General features: G+C 35.4%; 1 protein-coding gene across 1 annotated transcript in view; it reads right to left on the bottom strand.

The window, feature by feature from the left end:
* The window catches only part of ULK4 (unc-51 like kinase 4), a 211,241-nt gene that overhangs the window by 144,079 nt on the left and 46,189 nt on the right, over nt 1-20,973 (bottom strand). The window contains exons 21-24 of the mRNA XM_054274292.1: nt 15,029-15,211; nt 10,070-10,197; nt 2,952-3,085; nt 9-130 (exon numbers count right to left, since the gene is read on the bottom strand). Coding sequence (XP_054130267.1) covers nt 9-130; nt 2,952-3,085; nt 10,070-10,197; nt 15,029-15,211 — 567 coding nt within the window. The remainder of the gene's footprint in view (nt 1-8; nt 131-2,951; nt 3,086-10,069; nt 10,198-15,028; nt 15,212-20,973) is intronic.

Below are 20,973 nucleotides of genomic sequence, written 5' to 3'. Positions count from 1 at the left end.
GAATCTACCTGGGATGTCACAAGATGAAGCACTACAGGCATCATAGGAAGACACATCTTCAGCTGTTTGGCCTGAACCGTTGATGGGTGTTTACGCCCAGAGACGTTAGTAAGGGCACTGAGAATGTCACCTACAGAAAACAGCATTTCAGACTGATCCAACATAAAAACATCACTAAACAACAGCAAATGACATATAAAACATCTCTGTTCCAGTAGCCTCTGTTCACTCCTGTCTTCTCTGTCTGCCAGAAGTAGTGTTCATGATGAATCCAGCAGTACTTTCCTAGCTCTGTCTTAAACCAGATCAATTCCCTACTCTGGCTACAGGCAAAGGTGACCTCTGGCAAAACAGTGAGGACAGAAGTATAAGGTGATTGTTGAAGTAAAAGTGGAATTACCCCTTCTTGGCAGAGTGGACTTATACTGGCTAAATTATGTGGACGAAGTTTTATTTCCAGTGAAATAAAAAATTCCAGTGAAATTCTCATGGCTTTTGCTTAACCAAGAACTGAATGAACTAAGATTAGTGGGTGACATAATGCTGAAGCAGTACGTTTCCCCTGCAGCACAGTTCAGCAGGAAGAAAAACCCCAAACATCCTTCCCCTCCAAAAAAAGAGATCCTTCCACCAGCCATGCACACACACATTCTCATGCACTGATTTAACTGTGACACAAGTGACCTAAAGCTACAGGAATTCTCATAAAAGAGATAGCAGCAGATCAATGAGAGAACTTAGTGGCCTCCATTACAAACCTCAGACATAAGCTAACAAAATTTTAATGGCAATAGTGAAATTATACTTCAGACTCAGAAGAGACAAATATAAATCAAGGAATGTTATGCTAACTTTGTGGTACGTTTCCTATTGTCTACAAAAAGCAAGACCTCTTCTGCATGGCATAAAGAACAGAAGAGACATGAGAAAAGTTAGTTCATATCAAAAGAAGGAAGATTCTGTCCCTATAACCTTAAAATACCAGAAGCCAAATGCTGTCTCGAAAGAGCACCGGTTATATTTTCTTTCCCCTAAAAAGACAGCCGCTCAAAACTGTGAAAGGGAACTCAAATATATGTAAAGCAAACAAAGAATGGGACTCCATATTTTATATGATTTTTCAGGCCAGCAAAGGCCTTTCCTTTCACAGTAAGTCAGAATTCAATCATTTTGAATAATACCAATGCTTTTCTTCTGTTCCCATGGAGTTCAGTTTTCAATATAAGCAGAAATGACAGAGCCTTGCATTAAAGCAGGCCTTAAAGATTTGACCCATTCACTGGTAAAGAAAAGAAAGTGTTGCTTAAAACTCTTCAAATATATAAAACACAATACTTTTTTCATTAATATCTTTTTGTTTTGAATTACATCCAATATTGTAATTCAACAAGACCTCTCTTTGTTTAGGGACAGATTTAGTGAATAATCTCTCTTTCTATATTTTAAAGAATACATAACGATCACATTTGTCAATTTTGCCTTTAATAAATAGATAGACAGATATTCTATCTTTAATTTTAGCATGATCTAAACAATTTATATCTACTTCCTAAAAATAGGTTAAATATTATAAATGCAGCAATAAAATTAATTTCTTATTTACAACAACCAAAAACTTTTAAAATTAACCAGAAGATTAAAAATGTATTTATTTTGTTCAAATGTATCTTTAAGGTCAATTTCTACAACTTGTTAATCTATTTGGTTTATAGCTACATCTGGTGGAAGAAGATGGGATCAGTAAGGAGCTTACATGAATGCATATTCAAAAAGCCAGGTAGGATTAATTCTAAATTAACAGCTAAACCGCTTTTCACTGTCCCAATTTTCAAATCTGATTATTATTCTTAGGTGCCCATAGCTTTCACCACCTCAAGCAGTACATGCTCCTTCATCATACAGCAATGAAAAGAAAAAGACTTCTGACAAATATGGACAGAGATATCTTCAGGTTTCAGAAAACAATCAACACACAGATCCAGCTTGGAAAAGAAAACAAAGTGTAGAAATTATGCTTGATATCAGTTCTCAAAAATGCATTCTAATTATAAATCAGTAGTAATTACATGTCTAAGCAATTGATGTACTATGTTTCATTATAGTAACTATGTATTTGAAACTTTCAGATTCTGACGAAATACCAGAGCCTAATATATCAGTTGCATATAGTATGTATAAACAGTAGGAGGTGAATTTGTGCTTCAAACATTTATAGTCTGAGACTTCCATCCTGAAAGATAGCCAATATGCAAACCTGATATTTAGTTAGAAAAAAAGGGATCAGGTGTTTGCAGCAAGGCAAAAATTTCCATTAGCAGAGGAAGTAAAGTTTCTTTTAAAATAGCAGCATGACATTTAGGTCTACTAACCTTTGCAGTGCTACCATTACATTTTCAATATCCTAGTGATAAGGTAGAAAAGATGAAAAATACATCAGGTATCATCTTATCAGAAAATAATTTTATGAAAATAAACCTTGCGTGCATGAGCAAATTGGTTTCAGGCATCTAAAACAACTGAAGTATCTAAGCTGAAATTTTCCAGAAATATTGCGTGTAGCAAATACTCAATATATAAATTTCAGTGTAAGCGATTATCTCCCCCAGGCCTCTGCTTTATGGGGCAAATTTGCTCTTAGATTGTAAAATGTTTATAGATTTTAAAATATCTTTAGAACATTGATAAGACTTCTTGTACCTCTGGGCTTCATTCCTGACTGAGTTGGTGAGGCTTAACATTCCACAAACACAAAACATTCATATAGGAAATCATGCATTCCAATACAAAATACCTGATCACGACATATCTAAAAAATTTCAGGAAGTTGATATCATGCAAACTTTATGTAATTGGAAAAGAGACTCTTTCCACCTGTATATATATAAGGAGATATCTGTTTCTTGACAGAGTAAGCAAAGGGAAGATCTGTTTGGCTAACAAACTGAATTTACCTAGAATTCCTGGCAGCTCCTGCACAATGTGATAGATGAGAAGATCCAGGCATTTTGACAGGTATTCACTGCCACCTTGCTGCTCTTTTCCTGGCATGGTCTTTCTGCTGTCTCTTTCAATATACATCAGGAGTCTACATTTAAGCAAGTGCAAAACATTAACTCTCATACCAAAGAAAATAATACTATATCTCAAAAAAACTATCGAACCAGACATTTGTGGTATCTGTGGTTACAATGAAGATGATGCATTAGTTTTGGCTCTGTAATTTTGTGAAAATTTTAGACTTTTCTTTTAATCAACTCTAAAACCAAAACAAATTACTGAGTCAAGGAAAGAAATCCTTAAGCTACTTTAAGTAAGCACAACTCAACTAGTTTAAATGAATATGTGATATTAAGATAAGGAGTAATCTTTCTGCAAACTTAGAGAGACTAATTTTACAATCCACTTTATTTTGAAGTAGGTAATCGATATGTGCAATATAAGTGAAAGACTACAGATACTAATTTTCAACTCATAAGAATTCCAAAAAAAAGCATAATTAAAGTCAACATAATAAGAGATCAATCTTTCAGTCTAGAAAAATCATACTCCATAGATCACATTGCAGCCTATTAAAATGTTAGCACTAGTAGAATGGCCATATTGAAAGAGATAAAAGCCCAAACTAGTCTTACATCCTTTCTCTAGAAATCTGGTGTTCACAATTTTTAAATACAAACTCAGTGCAGGCATTCCAACTGGTTAGTGCTCTGTGCTTGTGCCATTCTGAAGAATGACATTTCTCGCAGTGAAATGGTAACTGATTTATTAGCCACTGGCTAACTTACAAGAGATTGCTTTAATAATACACCTGTAACAGGATGCTTCAGGCAAAATTTTAAAATGCTTATTTGAATAGACAGAAGGGCCAGACTTCCCTTTAGGGCCATACTATTGACATCTTTGTTTCACATTCGAACTCCCTCCGGGTCCTGTGCAAAGAACCATCAATCACTGGTGAGGGAAATCCATGATCTGGATTTTAAGTATGTACTTCAGTACTACCTTTTTAAATACTCTTCTGATAATCAATGCTCTTCTACAGAACTACGAAAATTACTTATTTACCTCAAGTGTTCATAACAAGACTACTAGGAAATACATCTTCCTATCAAAAAGATTATTTACTCAACAAAGTAAAAACTACTTAAGAATATATTTTACAGGATTATGTCTCTAAACAATACATGATTATGACCAAATACTGCACTCTTAGCCTTCCTAACATATTCTACAGAGACAAAGAGAGAAATCAAAAGACCCATTGAGTAAGTACTTTTCACTTGTGCAACAGCCCAGATGCAACACATTCAGCTGCACTTCTCAGAGACCACGAGGACATCTTTAATTCTTGTAATGTCTGAAAATTGCATTATTTTACAGGAATTTTGATTTGTCTGCTAGAAAAGAACTACTTAAAAATCTGACATTGTGCTACAAATAGAATTTTCCTTTTATAAGCTTTACACTTTTTAATATAAAAATTTGAATGTTTTAAATAAAATGGCCTTCTAGCCTTTCCAGACAATCAAGTAATTTTTATTCAAAAAAATATTTAGCTTTAAAAAATGACAAAATATCAGAGCTTGAATTAATTTTTTTTAAGAAAATACTTCCATGATTTAACAATCAACTGATTCTGTATGGAAATGCACTTAGATCTGTTTGAGTTTTACTTAAAATGGGCCAGATAGACTTCAACATAGTGGTTTTATTTCTTTGGGTGAAGGAGGTTCTTTTTAATTTATAAAAGCATGCTCTATTACTTAATCACATTTGAGAAGGATACAAAGTAGGTTTGTTTATTCTGAGAAAGATAAATAAGTTTTCTCCTTTATGCTGTTCTTCCATTCACAAAAATTGCCTTTCACATAGATTTTCTAAAAACATGCACAACTATTTTTTCCCTGATAGTTCAGTTCAACTAAACATTGTCTCGAGAAAACTGTACAGATATAAACTCTGTAGGCAGTAAAGTATTAGCATCTCTATTTTCCTTTGACAAATTCCTCAGTCATATGTACAACAATTCAACTGTTACTTTTATTCCCTGATGAATCTCCGTGTTCTCTCTAGTGGACAAAGCCAGGCCTATAGAAATACATTTATTCAGTTCATTTAGTGGCATGTTTGTCTTGCACTCAGCAATACATGATAAAATATGTAGATGTTAGTATAAATTAGCTAAATATGATGAGGAGTAAACCACTGTCTATGAAGCAAAGGTTTGGTTTAAAAAAAAATAAATTCAAGTGTCTGTATTGTAAGATATGGTCATCAGTGAGCTTTTACACTAAATCAAAACAACTGAAGTTTTGTGTAAAAAAAAGTGAAAGAGTGGAGCAAAAAAGGGAAAATTCCAGAGTCAACAGTCTGGAGTGATAGAAACAGGGATGAGGTCTACTACTTAAAAGAATAAGAACCGCTCTCTTAACAGGATGATCAATATGAAGAAAATAGACTAGTCACAGAGAATGACCTGCATGAAACTAAAGAAGGTTGTGCATACTCTGAGGACATATACAGTCCATTTACCCCAAGAAATCAAGGACTATTTCTTAGTTTTATTATTATTTATTATTGTTATTAATCAATCTCTGCTAACAGAAAATGAGGAAGATTTTTAAAGGATACTTAATATAGACATAATGCTTATTTTACAGAGATGTATCAGATGGCATATCATACTAATAGGAGGGTCAATCTCTACTTCTTGTCTTCCACCACTTTTTTCTATTTTTTAATTTGATACCAACTTGCTGGGTTTTTTTCCTGAAATCACTGACTTACATAATTGTTCCCTCCTGCCTTCCATTTCCATGCTTTCCCATCTGACTGAGCACCAAGCTTTTCGGCTCTTTTTTTTCTCACTACTTTTCTAGATCAGTCTTAAGATGTAGAAGGCAAATAGGCTATGCTAGATGTGAGACTGTAGTAGGTTTCCAAGCAAAGCTTTTCCTTTCAGGGCACATATAAGATTTGAAAATTTAATAAATATGGGAGGTGGACATAGGAAACAGAGAAAGATTTTGCTCAAGGTTATGCCTTGTGCATAGCTACATTTCTGCAGGCTGTAAAATGTGTTGGGAATACTACCCTGTGGATGATGGACACTTCCACAAGTGTCCATCTCTGCAGACAGTACAAAACAAGAGGTTCAAATAAATTCCTTTGGGAGGAGAAGTTCAATCTCCAAGTCATTCTCTGTTTACCCAGGAAGTTCTCTGAAACCATCTAGATACAAAAAGAACTATTCAGTGAGACTAATCAGAAATTACTGCTAGTTCAGAAAACAGTGAAATGAAAAGTCTCAATAAAACTTCAGGATGTGTCCTTCCCCTGAAGAACAGGCAGCCTGCCTCTGCAAATCAAGGAGAAATGAAGGAGAGTAGGAAACTCAGTGTGATTAGCAAAATAAATTAATTTGCACAGTGTAAATAAACAAGTGCTGCTTCAGCCTAAAGGATCCTACATATCTTCTCTAGTTGTATCACATGTGGAAGAACTAAAGATATGTAAACAACTACCATGGAACAGGTAGGAAAAAAGAGTGACAGGTGAATTGTCTCAATGTTGTGGAACAATGAATTCACTTGAAAAATACATTTCTTATTAAATATCAATACTTTTCATCCACAGAATTCAAAAATCAGCACAAGCAAAGCAAAACAAGGAATTCATTCACACTTCCCATAGGCTGACAGGTATTCAGCCATCTCCAGGAACAAAGGGCTCCATCACATGTAATGGTTACTGGGGAAGACAAGTGCCATCACTCCTAATGTCTTCCCTGCCATTCCTTTCTTCTTTCCCCTATGAGGCCATGCCATACTGAATATCCCTTTGATCAGTTGGGATCAGCTGTTTCTCCACTCTTTTTTGAAATTATAAAGGTGTTTCTATACTCTTTGAGTAAGTAGAGACTTTTAAAAAGAGGTACAAAAAGAAACTTGCAACCAGATTGTGTAAACTCAGCTAATCGATAGGCATTACAGGGACATGCATGGCAGATTGTGTGTACAAATACTTCAAAAGTGAATGGCAACTGCTGGTATCATGGCCAAAGTCAATAAGTTCTGTAAACAGTAAAAACAAATAGGCAGGTAGTCTTAAGATTGCATTCTAGGAATCACGACTTGCAACACTGGATACTTCTCATGTTCCCAGCCCTTGCAATAAAAAGGGGTTTTAGCAAGTGCCTACTTCTGCTGCCTTTTACTCCCTGGTACCTGTACACAAACTGGAAGAAAAACACAAAGAAATCCATTTTGGTAACACCAGCAGAGCTAAAATAAGCTTGCCATTACCCTTCCATTCCACTTCCTCTTTCCCTACTCATTCCATTTCTCTTTCTTTCTCCTCCTTTACTTGTCCCATGCCCTTTCCTCCCAATGAGATGAATGAAAACAGATTAAACTGTTATTTTCCTCACATGCCACAGTTTTTTCAGCTCCAAAATCACTTCCAAGGACAGATAGATATCACAAAGGTTACCAGTGGGAACAGGATTTAATTGTCTGAATTATCAGCAAAAACTTTTTTCATTATATAAAATCTAAATCTCCAATGTCACAACTTAGGACCATTTCCTCTTGCCCTATCACTCATTACTTGGGAAAAAAAAGACCAACCCCTGCCTTGCTACAGCCTCCTTTCAGGTAGTTACAAAGAGTGATAAGGTCACCCCCGAGCCTCCTTTCCTCCAGGCTAAACAACCTCAGTTCTCTCAGCTCCTCCTCATAAGACTTGCACTCCAGACCCTGCCCCAACTTTGCTGCCAAATAAAGGAAGAACTGCTCTCCCGAGCAAGGCCTTTGGGAGGCTGGCCCCGAGGCAGTCTCCATGCTCATGAGGCCCAGGGGGTTGTTTCAGCACAAACAGCCTCATAGTAGCTGCCATGAAGAAAATTAACACTAACCCAGCCAAAACCAGCATAATTACCAAAGTAAGCAAAAGCATCTTTCAGGGCAGTGTTGCCATGAAACAGTTATTATTGTTTTATCATCTGCATCACCCTTTAAGTGATACACACTGAAAAATTGCCTTATATTGATTATCATATCATAAACGGATTTTATCATCTAAAGCCATATAAATCCTATTACAGGCTGTAGCTGCAGCTGCTGAAGACAAACCGTTAACCAGGAATTAGGTACATTTTACTACAGAATCTTTATATTTCTTAAATTAAACCACTCAAGAAGGAGAATTTAAGTATATCTAATATTTTCAATAGTTATCCAACTGATTTCTGCTTCCCGCGCTGGCAATTTAGAATTTTTGAGTCTTAATTTTGAAGAAACTTTTCTGTCAGACAACTGAAGACATCTAACTAAATTCCACACTATAAGTCAATAAGTAGCCAGTATCTATGCTGTGTCTAAGATTATCCCAGAGTTATATAGCAATATTATCAATGCAACTGTCTCCAAATTAATGGGTCATTTCTCCTCTCTGTAGCTATCTTACCTTCTGGATGTAAGAGAAAGGTTTTAGATTATCTATTCTGATAAGAGATATGCTATTCACTAAAGAATAATTATAAAGAAAACTCAGCAAATGAAGAAAAACCATTTATCAGCTCAATAAAGCTGCTATAAGGCTTGCCTGTTGTTTCACCTAAGGTATTAAGTATGTATTGGTCTCTAATCAGCCCTGTCTGAAGCATGACAATAAAACAGCAGGATAAAGCCAAAAGTCATACTACAAAATCATATTCCAAATTCACTCCACATTCTCTTCAAAAAGACAGCTGGTTGGGAAGCATTATAAATCAAAAAAATTGTTGATAAAATTATTATTCTCCTTCACATAATATCTTAGGTGTATATATATATATAAACAAACAGTAACTGTGCAGGATTTCTGTCAGACCTTTCTTCAAACACTCAGGAGAGTCCTATGTGGTATAGCAGGCACATGAATAGCAGGAGTTACTAAAAATGTAGCCATTTGAAAAGTCACTTACAAATCATTAGAAGCATTTTTCACTAATCTGAATAAATAATCTGATAGAACATTTCTGGAAGTGTAAAAGGTACACATGAAAAAGCCCCTTGGATTCATTACTTATTCTCTATGATTCTACAAATATTGGGATACCTACAGCTTTGCAAGTGGAGGAATATAATGCTAGCACCCCACAAGGTGTTTTCTCACAGTGGCTTCATGGTATTACTCATCTGCCCCCTCCTTTAACCCTAATGTATACATCCTAATTCTCTTCAAACATGAATATAAGATATAATATTCCATTTGCTATAGATATAGTTAGATTTACAGCTACCCACAAGCCTCATCCTTTTTTAAACTTTCAGTTCCAAACCTGCTCTATTTCAATATTGTAAAAACTATGTTTACACTTCATTTTACTCTTCTTCTTACAGAACAGTAGAAGATATAAATCCCAACTAAAATTTCTTTAATCTTACTTCTCCAATCACCTCGAAACATGGTGACAACTCATATTCTAACACAGTCTAATTTGCTCCTCTTTGATATAGGAATGGTTCCATCCCAACAGAAGACAAAAAATTTCAAATAACAGTTCCCTGGTGATTCAGTAATTTATTGCAAAGTGTTCTAAAACATAGGAGAATTAAATACTTCATGTAAAAGTCACAGGAATTTATTGGTCATTATGTAAATCACTCCCACAATACATATAGTGAAAAAATATTATTTTACCTTGAAGGTGACTATCTGGAAGAGACTACAGACTATACCAAACCCCAAGATGAGGGAGGTACATAGTAGAACCTTTTATTTTGCTTTCCCACCATACCAACAACTCACTGTTGCAGTATATTTTTTGCCCTACCCAAAAATGCAAATGCTTACTGGGACCATGAGTTACTTTAAAAGATGTTCTCCTTGCAAGACAGTGGTTTCCCTTTGTGAATAATTGTCACCTGTTGATCCCAGACAAAATATTCTCATTAAGAGAAGGATTACTAATACACACAAAACATTTAACTTCTACAACACTGGCTCAAAAATACTACACATTTTCAAGTATTTCAGGTACAACTTTAAAGACTGTATCTTTGATTATCTTCCATTATCACCTTACCTTGTTTGACAGCTGAGGAGCAACATCTCCCTGTTATTAATTAAAACTTGTAGCAAGACCAGAAAGGCTTTTGCTCGAATAAAAGTTGAAGGACTTTCAAGTAGACGAGTAATTGTCGTCACAAAATCCTTGGTGGAAATAAACACAAGGACATGAAGGTTATTCACACTGTATTGTAAGACTGTATACACTTAAAGCTTGCTCATTTTTATGTCACTCATAGGAAAAAAAATCCATAGAACACTAACAAATAAATTCTGTCTAAGATTGACTGGGCCAGTGTAAAGCTGCTTTGAACATCCTCAGAAGTGGTAGAGTAAAAAGTAAACACTATTTAATGTACTACATCCAAAATAGTATGAAATCAATTACAAAAGATGATAAAATTTATATTTTTAAGGGCTTACCATAAGCATAAACATAGGATATTTTAATACATTTATTTTAAAACAAAGCTGAACTATTTTCAGAATGCATATGTATTTAAGCACAAATATGATGAAATTCTTAGCTATTAATTCCTTATATGAAGGAACATTAAAAACTACACAGTAGTTGAATAAAATCTTATCTACATCAGATACCAAATTATACACCAGATGATCCAAATAGATGGTAAAATTGTTTCCACCTTCTCTGTTCTTATCTAATCTAGTCTTATTTGGAGTTCAAAAAGTGAACAACATCTTTTCAAGGAAGAAATAAAATTAGGACTTGAAAGGAAGAAGAAGGATAAACAAAATCAGAACTGAAAACTGAATCAGAACTTACAAACTGTGTCAACTGGCTCTGTGCAAAAATTAGACTGAGCACAAATGGCCTCATCAATAGAACCTGCCTTCAAAGAGCAGAGCTGGATTCTCAAGAGAATGATACTATAGTATAGACGAGTAGTGTATGCATGTTATGTACAAAGTTAAAAATCCCGCTCTGTGATGCACATTTAACATATATTAATGTTCAAGTGCATCATTTGCTGACTGAATAACTGCAAATCAACCCTGACTGTAATTTATTAGAGCCATCCTTTGCAACAATTAACTATACTTCTATATCGAGAATGGAGAAAGAGCAGGAGTAAAAGAGTTGGCTAAGAAACCATTCGACCTTATTCTAACACCATTTTAACACTGTCTTCAAAAGCAGTCATCATTCAGGAACTACAGAAATCCAAGAAAAACCAACTGCTATTAATTATTCTAGAACTGCCTGCTGTACTTCAATAATTTATTTCATAAATAGAAGAATTTCTCAGTCTTGGGATTTAAAAGTTTACTGCTTTAAATACTTCAGCAGCTTACAAAGCCTGATTTGTAGCATGTCCAGTATGAATTTGCAGCAGTCAAGTTCTTAAATTACAATCTAATAGATGCAAAGGTTGAATTTTAATTGTGGTTTGCTTTTTCAAGGCTTTTTTTTACTTAAAAACCCAAAGCAACAAACAACAACAACAAAGTTTTTATGTTCAGACACCCCATAAAACCTCAGACATAGGCAAAGAGTTTATATAATGCATCACTGACTGTGCTAACATAGACTTGATAGACCATGCACAAGGACACCATGACAAAGACACATGCAACTACAAGCCAAAGCACATCTATTTTTAGTCCCCATACTTTGGAAAGCAAGAGTGTCTCAATGCTACATGTGGGGGTTAACATGGGTTAAGACAATTAAAAATAGTTACATCAGATTTATCTGGGAATGTTCTAATAATCTGGTTTAAGAAATAAATGCGACCTGTTGGAATTTGCTTTTCTGGCTAGTTTAAGGACTGCAAAACAGCATTAGTTTATCCAAAGAAAATCTCAAGCACATCCTTGCTGACCTGAAGGACTTGGTGTATCAGAAAAGCCAAAAATCACTCAAATACTGCCAAATACATTATTTATTATTTCTCTGTTCTACAGTTCCTCCCTTCCCTGCAAATGTTTGATGTATCCATGGAGACTCTGCAGAATAGGACACTCTCTTCATTTCAAGTGAACACACTGCAACAAGATTATGACTTTATATTGGATACACTGAGCAATACTGCAAAGCAAGTTTAAAAGAAAAGCAATGATGTTTTTGAATTGGCTATACAAGAGGAGAACAGCTAGACCACTATCTCACTACACAAGAACAGAAATTACAATAGCAAACCCCTGTTGCATAGCTATGTATTTTCAAATTTCCCTTCTGTGTTTTGCAAATATCTGCATATTACAAGTTTAGAGTTACAAAGATTTTGTTAAAGGTATTTTTATCTTTTCATTCATTCATACTGATATTGACAAAACTATCCTCTACAGTGGTAGTTACTTGTCCACATTCAGGTAAAAGACAAAAAATTGAAAACAGTTACTGAAATATGAGGACAATGATTATAATGTATTTACAATGCAGTTGTGACAATATATTGCTGTAAGTATTTGAATGATTTTACTTATGACAAGTTGAGGAAGAAAGATACCAAATAAAAACACCTTACTACATTATCTGACCTTTGGAAGAACCCAATTGCATTCAAAAAGCTGTGACTGATTTTCATTAACCCAAAGGGGAATCTTGACAGCCAGATGAAAGTAATTAGCAGTGGGGTTTTTTTAATCTACTGCTATAATGCATTCAAGATTTTTGATTTTGAGTTCTTCTTACACACTTTATTTTAAAAACATAATTTCAACTATTTTGTTTCCAAAACAGGAAACTAAAACAAGAAGTCTCTGTATCAGAGAGGGACAAAACCCAGTCCCTTCTGGCTATTGTAGTTTTCTGAAGTTTTGTATTAGTGTAGATGATCACAGAACTTCAATTCCGCCTTTTGTTTTGTACCTGATTTTTACTGCTGTTCTTGAAGACTGAAGAAAACAAGGGCAGTCCTAATTCTTACAAGCCAAGGGTGTTTCCAGATAACATACACAAAGCTAAATTATCTCCATATTGAATTTATATCTTTAAGTATCTTTTAATATGTTGCTTGCACCTATATTAAACAGAGAGTCACTTTGTCACTACCTTCTGTGTGACAGAGGTCCTTCTGCCTCTGGAGCTACACAAGCATTTTACAGAATGCAAAATAATCTGCAGGTCCAAACTACTCACTCTTCCTTTCTCTCATTAAGGTCGTGGACTTTTGCATCATGAGCATGAAATATTGAAAATTGCATGGACTATTAAATTTGATTTTCAGAGCTAAAATAATATCTCTCCATGTGATGTGATAGCAGTTCAACACCTAGCAGTTCAACACAGGAGCATGTTTGTATTTTTAGGTTCTATTCAAGAAAAAGAGAAATTTATTTTCAGCTTCCAAAATCCTACAATCTAATTTCCAGATCACAGAACATTGTGTGCTGGAAGCGATCATCAAGTCCAACTCCTAAGTGAATGGCTCACACAGAGATGGAACCAACAGCCTGGGTGTTATTACCACCAGGCTCTAACCAACTGAGCTAATCTCAATTTAAAAAAAAACCACCATTCTATGAGATTTAAGTTTCTCTGAGCTGTAATACAGGTAGTTACCAAATGTGGGCACATAGAATAGAACCAGACCTACTTTATCTATTTTTACTGTACAGTGTTTTTCACTTACACCTTTGGGTACCATTCCCACTTCTATCATTAGTTTGATATATGCTATTAAAAGAATGTCTACATTTGTCCGTATTTCAATTTTCTAATCTGTAAAATTTGATTAGAATTGTTCATAAGAACTGCAGTATCATAAATGGAATTCTAGCCATTGTCAATAAGAAATTAGTATCATTATGGGAGTTCTTTTAGCAAAGTAAGTCCTATATAATAAGAAACTTTTCACAGAAAACATCACACTGTAGCCATAGGCTAGCTGCACATTGGATTCTTCTGCTGAATGTTTAAGTGAATGATTTTTGACCATATTCCTCTGACTATACCATCAACTCACAGTAATGCACACTGTTAGCACAGCATTACAGGACAATTTGCCACCTGTTAGTGCTGCTGTTGTGGGATCTGGAAAGTTTAAGGCCAGCCGACATGCACTCACAAAAACAAACTGGCGATTCTGACATGGTACAGAAATTAATTTTAGGAAGAGAATGAGTGATTTCAGGCCACATGGGTGGGATTATGTTTTAATTTTAATATAATTGTTAAAACAATACATTGGGAAATAAAACTCTCTCTCAACTAATGTCCAACAGATTATTATAGTCAAGATGATTGTCACATCACAACATACATTACAACAGTGTATCTGAGGAAAACAAGAACTGTAGCTCCTTCTATCTTTGTGGTTTTTATCCTTTCCAAACAGAGGGAGATTATTACTTTCATTTATGAACTATACAGATACACTGCCAAAAAAGAAAGACTTTTTCTCTAAATACAAAATAATTTGAGGATCAAAATAGAAAACTTTTAGCCACTTCTACCAAAAATTATATTACATATAAACCAAATCCAGTTGTTTTATTCAGTGACACTAAAAAGAAAAACCTAAGGTATTAAAATGCTAATTCTTGCAAGATATTTCACTCACAAATTGACTTAAGGTCCTTTAAGGAGAGCATAAAGTACAGTTTCAGATTTAATCAGGACACTCCTTATTTTCTATTTTAAATGTCTAAGAGAGCTATGTCAAATAGCTGTCCTTACTGATTCGTTACTGATTTTCCTTAGGCCCCATTATCAGTTATGGTCAGGCTAGGGTATTCTGGATTGATTGAATCCTAGCTGCAGGAACAATTTATACACCCATTAGTACCATTTCTCAAAGATCCATGAGAGAAAGAAAAACTACACATCTTATAATTTAGATTTTAAGGAAATAGAAATATAAAAGAAACACGTTCCTCATTTCCTGCTATTCAGATATGCAAATGTCACTGAGACGTATTTTGAAAACCCAAAACCACTCGCAGTGTCACTTTTAACTTTTCCTTTCATTAAATTCCATGCCAGTGAAATATTAATCTGAACTCAAACCTTTTCTTGAATTAGCCTCTGTAGATGAATTCCACATGACAACATTGCTGAAAACATCGTGAGCATGTACTGCTGAATTTTGCACATTCCATTTGCCAAGGAATTCAGTACAGCTGTTAATCCCACTTTTTCAATGACACTCTGGAAAGCATTAGGTGAGGAACGAGTAATTCTGCACAAAGCCTACAAAAGTGGAAAAAAGAAATTAAGGAGACTATTATCTCAAGAAAAATACTTGAAAATAAAAGCATGTGGTGAGTTTTTCAATAGTTTAGGAAAAAAAGGAATGCATACAGATTCATTTTTAAGACAGATATTAGGGGTTAAGACCAATTATTTTCAGAGACCTGGAATTCTTCTAAATACATTGGTACACACTCTGTGCAGCTGAAATTCAAATATTTCATACACTAACATCCACATCAAAAAGTCACATTACTCTTTTCCTCTAGAGAACAATAATGATGAAGCATCACAGCCCATGCTTGAGTCTTTTGTCAAGTACAGAATATAAACAGCATCAGATAACACTGTATTAGAAAGGAGAGCAGGGAGAGAAAATACAGACATAGCACACACCACAGAATTTATGGGTACCCATAAAGGTGGGCATCTTGTCTCTCTCTGCTCATGGACAATAATGAGGTATGTTCTATTTCAGTGTCTAAAGTCTACCCTTAGCTCTAGATACTACTTCAGATCTAGGTACTTATTAGGAAACACTTATTAGTATAATAAACTTGCAAACTATTCTCCAAATGGTTGATTTTCAAGTATCAGTGATTAAAATAATATTAATCACTGATTAATATTATGAAAATGAAAGTACTGAAACTGAAAATGTAGGTACTGACCATGCTCCATTAAAGTGAGCAAAAACTTGTTCAGTGTCTACTAACTTAGCTATTTCCTAGCAAACATTACCAAACAATCTTCAGGGTGGCCTCATCTCCAAATCCATCTCCTTTTGATATCTATAAAAATGCAACCTTCAAGATACTGTAACCGCATTTGTTCTCTCCAGATAAAGAAAATAAGACTCTTTAAACATTAATTTTTTTTCCTTTGGTCTGAATATACTGTTAGCATAGAAGAAGAGCTGATGTCAAATATGGATTCACATGAAAATCTGTTTTTCAGGAAAAACTTTGAAGGTGACTCCCTTTTGTGAAATGTAAGTCATATTTATGATTTCTTTGTTCTCTTCAGACCAGCTATATTTAGAAATTGCTGTTTACTTGGTGTGCACTCAATAATAAGGTCTCATCTAAGAGAAACTATAGTCAATTACACAGAATACGACCACCAGAGAAAAGCTTTCCATCTAAGAACAGCAGAAACCACCCAGTTCACCACTGCCCTTAGAAACATTACTCGAAAGCAACTAAAAAAGAAGGAAAAAGAAGAAAAAAGGCATAAAAGCCAGTAAACCATGAACTTGACAGACATTTTATTGATGCTGTTCATCTACTCTGCTCCTGTTCTTCCTTGTCCTTTCTGGTCCAGGAACCACATCGATTGCAGCCGTTTAGTTTTCTTCTTTTATTATTTTTTAATTCTCTTTTTAAACACAGACACTCAATCTCAGTTCCTTGGTACAGCACGCTCAATTTCCCCCAGGATACCATCCAGCTCTTCACCTCTATTCAGAGTTTTCAAAATGAGTGGGCAGGAGTTTTCAAAATGACTGTGTATTCACTAAAAACATCCTTGAGGGTGGTACTACCAATGAACTGCTGAGACCTAGGGACAGGCTGTGCCAAAGCAACATGGAGCTAACTTGGTGTGCTAACATGCTCTTTGCAGATTTTACACTGCCTTAGATCACTGCACCACACCTTGACAAACAGGAGTGGCCATCACATTACTTCCAGGCAAACCTCATAGGAAAGACATCAGAGGCTGTCTTCTAGTATAATACTGAAGTTTTGGAGGTAGCAGAAAAGGTCCAGCCCACAAATAACCAAGGGGAGAAGCTTTCAATTCCCATTAGTTTGTACATCACAGAATGCTCTGCTGTATGAACGAACCTAACACTACAGCAGAAAAGCAGAAGATAGAATTTAAATGCGGGATAGAGTACAGAGCACTCTAAACCACTGCAGTAGATCCAATACTGGGAGAAAACAGATGGAGATAGGTCAAAAGGTGGTGGAGCAGGAACTAGAAATGGATGATGATGGCATAAGAATAGAGCTCACACCATCATCTCCAGGCAGCAATCTTGGAACATGAAATCATTAAATGTTCTTAGTCAAAGTAAGGCTTCAGTAGAACTTCTCCTGGAACTGGCTTCTCCACCCCTGCTCTCTGCTGGAGCCTTAACCAGCATCTCTTCTCTCAGCAGCTCCAAACTTTGCCTCATTATTCTTATTGGTCACTTCCAACTTGAGATACTCCAGGGTTCTATGATCATCTCTGCCATACCCTTTAGTCTTACAGGCTACATGTGACTGGGTAACATTCACCCTTTCAGGATATCTTCCATGACTCTCAAGCTTGAGAATGAATACACTAAAGTATCTGCAATATAGAAGTCTCTGAAAGAAACTATTCAATACCAATTACTTAAGAAAATGACAAAGGAGCCAAATCCCCAAAAAAGACTGTGTGAGCTTTCCCAAATTAGTTTCCATTTAAGAAGCTTATGTTTTGTTACTTCTCTTCCAGCAGAAAAAGTTATCTCCTAGAAACAAAATTTAAAGATTTTTTAAAAAAATTTAAAAAACTTTCAGCATACTGGAAAGAAATATTCTTCCTGCTGCTGAGCTTGTCAGAATATCACTGTGACATCTTACAGATTTTTTTTTCTGAGTCTAGCAAAATGATAAAAAGACACAGCTCTCCTACAGGCAAAATCTGTGATATTTACCTGAGGCATGTTGGACTCCAAAGTGAGAAAAAAATACTGAGATAACAATCCTCATTTGTCACCTCTGATAGGCAGGACAAAGTGAAGTGTCATTTCTAGACTCCAGAGACTAAAGACAGAGAATCTTCTTGATATATTTTTATTATTGACTGAAATAATCACAATGAGAATTCCGTAGTCCTTTACTGCTGATAGACTTTGCAGACAGACTGCTAACTCTAAGTAAAGATATGACAGACAATTTCTTAACAGAAATGTATTTTTACATTCTAATATAGATGTCAGTTAAGAATAAATTCTTCAGGATACATTCAAATAAGGCAGGAATGACTGCATAATAAAATTAAATAGGACACTGATGATGTCAATTTTTGTGGTCATGTAGGACAAAAATGCCTACATATCTGTAGCAACAATTTAATGGATGTAGAAATTATACAGTACACTATAACTGGAGAATACATTAGTATTTTATTTTTTAAATTAGCATACCACTAAAATCTCCATAAACTTTAGCTGGGAAAAGATCTTCCTGTGCTAGATTTCAATATCAATTGATTTTTATCAGATGAAGTTAAGATTATATATCTAAATGCCACAGCAGCATTAATACATAACCATGAATTATATCAGGCATTGAGTAATCAGTTTATCTACTTCTTACTTTTAGTGTTTCACTACAAAGCAGCAAAAAGATTAAAGTAGTATCACCTTAGTGCATCCTACTTTAGAAGCTTCCTTGTTCAATTCACTTCATATAAAAGTATTAAAGTTCAATCTTCTGATAAAAGAAACAATCTCTAAAACTGTGGAGGGGAAAATCCAGGAGCCCATTCAGACCCAAGAACACTTGTGTAAAACAATCTGACTGAAAAAAGGAGATGGATTCAGCTACATGGATAGCAATAATTTCCATGAAGGCCAGAAAAACTAGAAGAAAGCAGTTTCACCAAGGATATAAAATGGTAAACGTGTCTTACTCTTGCAACTCTCCTCACAGCTGCTTTCATTCAAAGCTCTCCAATATGTGAATTTGGAACAAGCCCGACCTCCAGCATGACTGAGTCTTCAGTAAGTACACAAGGGAAAAGTATGATCTCCAGGAAGCCTATTGCCTTCACAGGAAATGAACACTAGTTGGGAACAGTTATGATTTTATTTATATTGTCCACATGTACATTTATACCACAGATATGCATAAAATGTTGAAGAAATTTTTACCTTAGCTGATCTCAGTGTGCACACTCAACTTGGTTGTCTTTTTAAAATGCTGGCCTCAACATCCAAGCACACATCGCTATGCAACTTTGAGAAATAAAAGGCAACAGAATGATAAAAAACATCTTTCCTGCTTAGATTGTCAATTGCCATTGAAAGGATGTTCCACAAATCAGATTAGTTTCTCTAGGAAATTCCAGTAATTGCAGCTATCATGACCTCCCAAAACACACTGCTTCATCCTGACAGATGTCATCTGTAAGAAAGCTTCTAGAGTAGCTTCTGAAGGCTAATATATTTTATAATACGAAGATTTTAAATACAATAAAAAGAATTAGGAAGTAAGAGCTTGGCAAACCAATGTCATTCCAAGTCCCAGTGTCAACACATGACTGCCAGATGATTCAACTTTGGAATATAAATATTGCAGTAAAACTCACTGCACTTAACAGGCCTAGCTGAACAAGAAGCCCATAAAGATCAGGCTGCTGTATCACACCTACAGGAACAAGAGGTGAAGGAACTGAGGAACTCACAATCTGTGATATGTTCAGTCTACTCACTTGGAAGAGATCACACAAACACCAGCACTGTCCAACTGCACTGAGAAATTAACAGAGCCTCACTGGACTAGTACATAGTGGTAGTTATCAATGGACACAAAAAGAAAAAAAAAAAGGGGAAAAAAAGGAGCAAACTAGGCTACAACAAGCTCTTCAGGTTTTAGCTTCCTCTTACACATTTTTCTGCAACCTTCCAGTTTTTCCAGCAGGAAAATTTTCTTCTCATCAGTACTGCTTAAAAGAGGCTAGATGCCTATAGCACAAACACTATAGAGAAGAAAAGGCTTGTTAGTGGTTCACCTGAACCTGAGAGGACCCAGCGACCTGGGTTCTCAAAAGAAGCAAAGCATAGAGAGGGACAAACAACAACTCACTCCTCTCATGGTCTCTTGATACTCATCCAAGGGCAAGGTGAGCAAACCATACAGTATTGATGACAGTAACCTCTGAGCTACAGATACAGAAAGCTGTAGTGAATCTCCACTGATGACAAGTTTATTCTTGACTATCAGATATGTAACTTCTGCTTATTACTGAGCAGGGAAGAAAGCTCTGCCCGCCTCAAGCATACTGCATTGCCAAGAAGAAATTGAGTTTTCAGGAGGGGAAAGAAAAAAAAAGAAAAAGCACACTGACAGTTCCTCCTATGATCCCTTTTAGCTCAGTGCCTGAATGCCATTGAGACAGATAGGTTCTCCAGAATATGCTGTTTGCTGTGGTACACGATGCAGGCATAACTGGCCAATTGGCCCCTACAAATGGACCGGCCCTGGGAGTCTACTGTAGGAATCAAGAGAATGGTAAATGACGAAGCAAAGTTCTCCAAGCAGATAGCAGAGAAACAAGAGGGAACTTTCAGCATGAGTTGAAAGAGATTTAAAAAAATAAAATACTATGACCTAGAAGCAAACAAATAACAACACCCCAGTCTAATGATTTTCAAGAATAGAAAGTACATGGTACAAAACAACCCTTATAGCAAAAGTAGTGATAGGAGAGAGGATTGAGTAGGCTACTTTAAAAACTCAGTAAGTAAAGGAAGTCATAACTGTTATCTCCAGTCTTTTCCCATGCATGCAGTTGTGATCTAAGCACAAAACTCACAGATCAAATGGGTGAAGTCTCAAAAAGACCCTTTCTAAAAAAGCAGCCTAATAGCCCGACACACACATATACTTTACATATTTAGAGACAGACTATTCTGTACCCATGAAAGTTCTAAGACTGTTTTTGCCAAGAATTTCAGATGCTACAGAGCCAAGGTTTTTATTTACTAAATAGGTTTTCTATTC

This window comes from Melozone crissalis, unplaced genomic scaffold, assembly GCF_028551555.1.
Source record: "Melozone crissalis strain CALT ecotype California unplaced genomic scaffold, PUWL_Pcris_2 ptg000016l_1, whole genome shotgun sequence".
Lineage (NCBI taxonomy): Eukaryota > Metazoa > Chordata > Aves > Passeriformes > Passerellidae > Melozone > Melozone crissalis.
The sequence above is the reverse complement of the archived record's forward strand: the minus strand, read 5'-3'. Positions and strand labels throughout refer to the sequence as shown.